We start from the raw sequence: 5000 nt of genomic DNA, 5'->3' as shown, positions 1-5000 counted from the left end.
TTGCACTTCATTAACCTGGCTATCTTTAGTATGACAGTACTGATCAATGTTTTTACATGCAGCTGTGAGATAAAGGAAATTACATATTCATTGGTGTTTCCGTTGTCCAAATCCAGATTTTGCTGGTGGCATTAAGGAAATGACAAATGGAGACACTTTCGATGCAGACACCTCGGGTTCCTTCAACTTTATACATCTCCTGGTCTATAATTCATATGCGGTGTAAGGAAAAATACCCATACTTGACGCAACTTTGACCAGCATAGAGAAAGTTTATTAACCTGTAATGTATTGTTTCTTTCAGCATGGGGTGTATAGTGTACAATTTCTTTGTGTCGTTTTTCTTGGCAATATGTCCCCAAAATGGGCACAAACTCCTGTTTTATTTTTGTAATAATATGCTGCATCACCATTTTTCACTTATTTAGAGATATGGAATGATTGTGGGGCAGGAGAGTTAGTAGGAAACTCAATGGTGATTCTTTACCAATTATTTCCATAAGGGATTTCAGAGAAAAATCAAAAGCAATATATGCAGCTGTAAAACTCTGTTAGATGGACACTTATTTTATCTTGACACTCGTATCTTAGAACTTTTATCTTATTTTCATTAGATTTTTGCTGCAGCAATATTGTATTTTTTCTTCTATCGAGTTTCAAAATTACTTTTCTTATATTAACATAAAAAGTAAATATTTCAATATACACATTTATTTACCGTTCACTTACAATAATTTCAATATGGAACACATTTAGGGCTCATGGGAAATCCCAAAGAAACAAATCACGATGCAGAATAACAACACATTCTTTGAAGTCCCGTTATCAAGGAACGACAGATCATAACAACTCTATTCAAATTACTTTACATATCATAGGTGCAGACTATTTCCCTAACAAATGTTTAGTCTAACTCATTTTAGAAATGTTTACCTTTTTAGCAACATTTGTCCGAAAGTAAAATACTGGTACAAGAAAAATATGATATGGAAAGGAGAAAAAAATACATAGAATTACATAGTACATGTTTCCTTGGGCTTTTCCACCAGTCACATCCCTTCGTGGCTGTATCAAATGCTTCTTGGTTCTCACGTCTACAATGATCACCCTGGGAGGGTAAGCTTTTAGTCCTCTATTTTCTCTGTTTATCCATAAGTAACACACCATCATTAAAGAGCTCTGCTTAAACATACTTTCTCTGTTTTTCTTTTTACAAACCTGAATGATGGCTGTTAGAGCAGTGTCACATGAATAAAATTGGAAGAAAAAATATTAAGTTTAAATCTTACCCAACCAGCATGTCTCCGACTTTTTTTTTTATTTTTTTTTTATTTTTAGGATGCCATATTTTAATCATTTATCTCCATTTTGTTCTGTTCTGGTTGTCACTTAGAGTTTGTGCAGGCAGTTGCATGTGTTGGCTGCTGCGTACAGGAAATCGACCCCTTAGACTTTTTATACAATATACTTAAAAGGAGGTGTACTAAAAATTCCAATTGAGTAATGGCTGACACTTGTCTCACACCTACTCTACAGTATACCGACACAACAGACTTCAACAACATGAGTAACAATTCATCAACCTCCTTGTTTGAGATTACGTCTGCGACATTGTCCGAGTCGCATGTAAGGAATCACTGTAATTGCCTTACTGCTCTGAAATTCACCTAAAATCAACTTCAAATATATATATATATATCTAAATTTAAGACTCAAAAATAAATGGTTGTCACAAAAGAAGGGGGCATAGGGCAAAGGAGGGGGAGGGAAAGGAGGGTTGGGCACGAGAGGGGAAAGGAGGGATTTGAGAGTAAACAGCACTATTTTTTTTTCTTTTACCCAGTTTAGAATTTGCAAATATAGATGCCTCATTTACAAGCTCTAGCAAAAATCCCAAAAAGCAATATTCTACATCAAGCGAAATAATAAACTTGCTACATGTCAAAATGGAATGTTTCAAGTAAGTCTTTATATAAAACTCCTAAGCTAAAAGCTTAGGCATGGGAAGAGGGGACATGTAGCCAAAAGGGGGTGCAAGTTCAGCTGACTAGGCTGGTGCTGTAATCTATGAAGGAAATGACAGAATTTCATTTTAAAACGTGCTGTTAACTCTTTGCCCTACTTACAAAATAATGGTATGAACTCTAGGCCTTGCTTGGAAAGAACAAAGGCTTAGTGCAAACACCACCATGCATCCCCATTCCGAAATATCACTGGCTCTGGTCTTTTGTGATTCCATTAACATACTACAAAACCTCACAGGACATCTGATTATATTTAATTTAAATTTCTCTTATTTTACTAGTACCTCTCTAAACACATATCTTTAACCAGTTGATATTATAATATTTACAATTTACAATTTTATATTACTTACAGCAAGACTTACAAAGCTGCAAATCAGCCACACACATACAGTCATGCAGAAACACATACATACACATGCACACGGACACAGCTTTGTATTACCATAATCTATGAGCTTGTCTTCAAATCAGTAAATTGAAAAGCAATGGTATGCAATCTGTAGATTTTTCAAAATTTCTACACATCCCCAGATGCAAGGCAAAAGTGACAAACTCTAAGCCCCATGATAATGGTCATGCATGATGACACACAGAAATGCTAATAACACTTGCAAGGATATGGTGACATCTGTTAAAAGATCCGAGTATGGTAAGAGACCACAACATGACAGTGCGGTTACAACCAGCTGTTAGCCCTGTACAGTGTAAATATGGAGCAAAGTAAGATGACTTTCTGAGTCTATCCACTGCATCATCTCATCCAAATTTTGCATTACTTTCTCAATGACCCCTGTCAGACATATAACCTAATACATTTATACCAAGTATTCACTTATCAAGAAGTCAGCAAAGAGCAGAGCAAAGACCTGTCTCACAAAGACTGCTACAAATTATTCCTTAATCTGAAGACAGTAAACTGGAATACTTGCATATCTTTAACACTTCAACCCAAACAAATTTAACAATACACTGGGATTTTAAAAAAATGGTAAAACGAAAATGCTCTCAGAGTACAGACAGAGCATCTCAAGAGCACAGATGATGATCCAACAGATATAGGTCTAGGTTGGTGGTGGGACTGACTGTAAGCCCAAGGCTGCTGGATTATCTGCAAGGCATCATTGAAAATGGACACATAATTCATTAGTGCATTGCGAACCCCACATTTGTTTTGCCTTTTTATGTTTCTAGAAAACATTTGATGTCATACACATAATGCCAGGGTAGGATCACATGCCAACTGTGGCCAACTTGAAAAAAAAAATGAAATCCCATAAACCCTATAGAAATCCTTTACCAGTAACTTATCCTGCATTGCTGAGGTGCAAAAAGCATCCTCTCTTTCTATCCTTAAGAATTGATAAATCCAAGCTATGTTTTAGGAAAACTCCAGACAAATGGTAATCTTTCCTGCCTGAAGGAAGAAAAGCCCTACTGCTGCTGTGAAAATACAAAACTGACATGTGGTATGTGAAGACGATAGTTTAAGAGGATCTGTCAGGTCTGGGAAGAACTCTAACCTAAAAAATAATATCTATACATCTGACCAGTGTTTGCATATAATGCAAAACATGTCTTTGCTGCCTGATAACTCAACTAGAACCAAGTCAGGGCATGATTACATTTTGTAAAAGTCTATAATAATAACTTACTTTAGCAAGTGCTCTATACAATAATGATTTCTTAATATCCTTTCAAGTATTTCTGTCTATCTTACAAGTAAATGTATTCACATATGAGGAATGAAATGGAGCCACTGGTACACAGGTTCCTGGACATCAAGCAACAGGATGCCAAATCTGACCAATGATAGGCACATAAAATTCTGCCAAGATCTCTGACAGATTCCCATCTTTAAAGAAAAACCAATGAGGAATCTGGCCTACAACAGGCAAGCTATTCTATTGGAGAAGTGCATGAGTACCTATCCTGCCAATAACTTCCAGAATAGTGAGAAGGTAGTTGAATGAAGTGTGTCCATGCAAAAAATTTCATAATTCAAAATTCCTTTGTCCCATTATGACCAAAATATGAAAATATTGAAACCTTTTTTTTTTTTGCCATTCCCATGTAAATGTGCTTTGATGTAATGTACCTTTTGACTTTTTGTGACATTTCTTCACTCTTTTCCTCCCACATTCATAACCTATATGTTTTATGCTCTGTGAAACAATTTTTTCCCCATCTTTTATAGTTTAAGCAGTGACTTGCATTATGCTTAACTGTCAAAAATACCAGAAGCTCTAACACGGACAGTACACATGCATGATATGTCTTGTCCAAAAGCTGATGGCTTTCATCATAAATGGTACCAGTTACCATAGCTTAAAAAAAAATCTTTCGAGAAGAACTAATGATGACGAAAACCTAAATCAATGGCCAATCACCACATTGCAGGGCAAGAATTCCGAAAATAAAATTAAGAAAAACTGACCAAAATCACAAAGATAACAATAAATACTGGATATCTCTTTTCTGTCCCTCCAGTCTCATGGCAGCTTTCCCGATACACTACCTTTCCAACAACGCTAAATGACATACCAACAAAGGGAAAACTTTCCCTATAATTCAAATTATCAATATTATGACATGATCTTCGGATAGTGTTTCGATGTTGCCTCATGATACGATGTTAGCTGGCTCTGACATTGTCAGAGTCAAATGTTAGAACTGCTCAGCTAATAATTCTGCTAGAATTCCTGAAGTTGATTCCTTGCTGGCACGGATGGTTAACCGGTACATCTGTAAAATGAAAAGACTGGCATAAAATGGCTTTCTTATTACTTTTATATTCACACATTTTCTATTCACAGATGAATTGCAACTTTATATCTTAGAAAAGAAGAGAGAAGATTAAAAAATGTAATTCTGGAGCTTACCTGAGCTTGGCGGTTTGGTTCAAGACGAAGAAGGCAGCCTATCTGTTGGGTTCGTGTGTGAATGATGGCCGCACACACAAAGTTTTCTGGGTTC

The 5000-nt window shown here is 36.0% G+C and overlaps 1 protein-coding gene across 2 annotated transcripts in view; it reads right to left on the bottom strand.

Annotated features, from left to right (window-relative positions):
• Window positions 1-695: 695 nt before the first annotated feature.
• Window positions 696-5000, bottom strand: part of AP-2alpha (adaptor protein complex 2, subunit alpha) — a 24139-nt gene continuing 19834 nt past the window's right edge. For both annotated transcript variants that reach the window (XM_043012515.2, XM_043012514.2), the window contains exons 19-20: window positions 4907-5000; window positions 696-4769 (exon numbers count right to left, since the gene is read on the bottom strand). The exon at window positions 4907-5000 is cut by the window's right edge and continues 111 nt beyond it. In XM_043012515.2, coding sequence (XP_042868449.1) covers window positions 4692-4769; window positions 4907-5000 — 172 coding nt within the window. In that variant the 3' untranslated portion in view covers window positions 696-4691. The remainder of the gene's footprint in view (window positions 4770-4906) is intronic.

This window comes from Penaeus japonicus, unplaced genomic scaffold (assembly GCF_977035675.1).
Source record: "Penaeus japonicus unplaced genomic scaffold, GWHDUDI00000001_assembly GWHDUDI00000031, whole genome shotgun sequence".
Lineage (NCBI taxonomy): Eukaryota > Metazoa > Arthropoda > Malacostraca > Decapoda > Penaeidae > Penaeus > Penaeus japonicus.
This window is presented reverse-complemented; position numbering and strand designations above follow the sequence as displayed.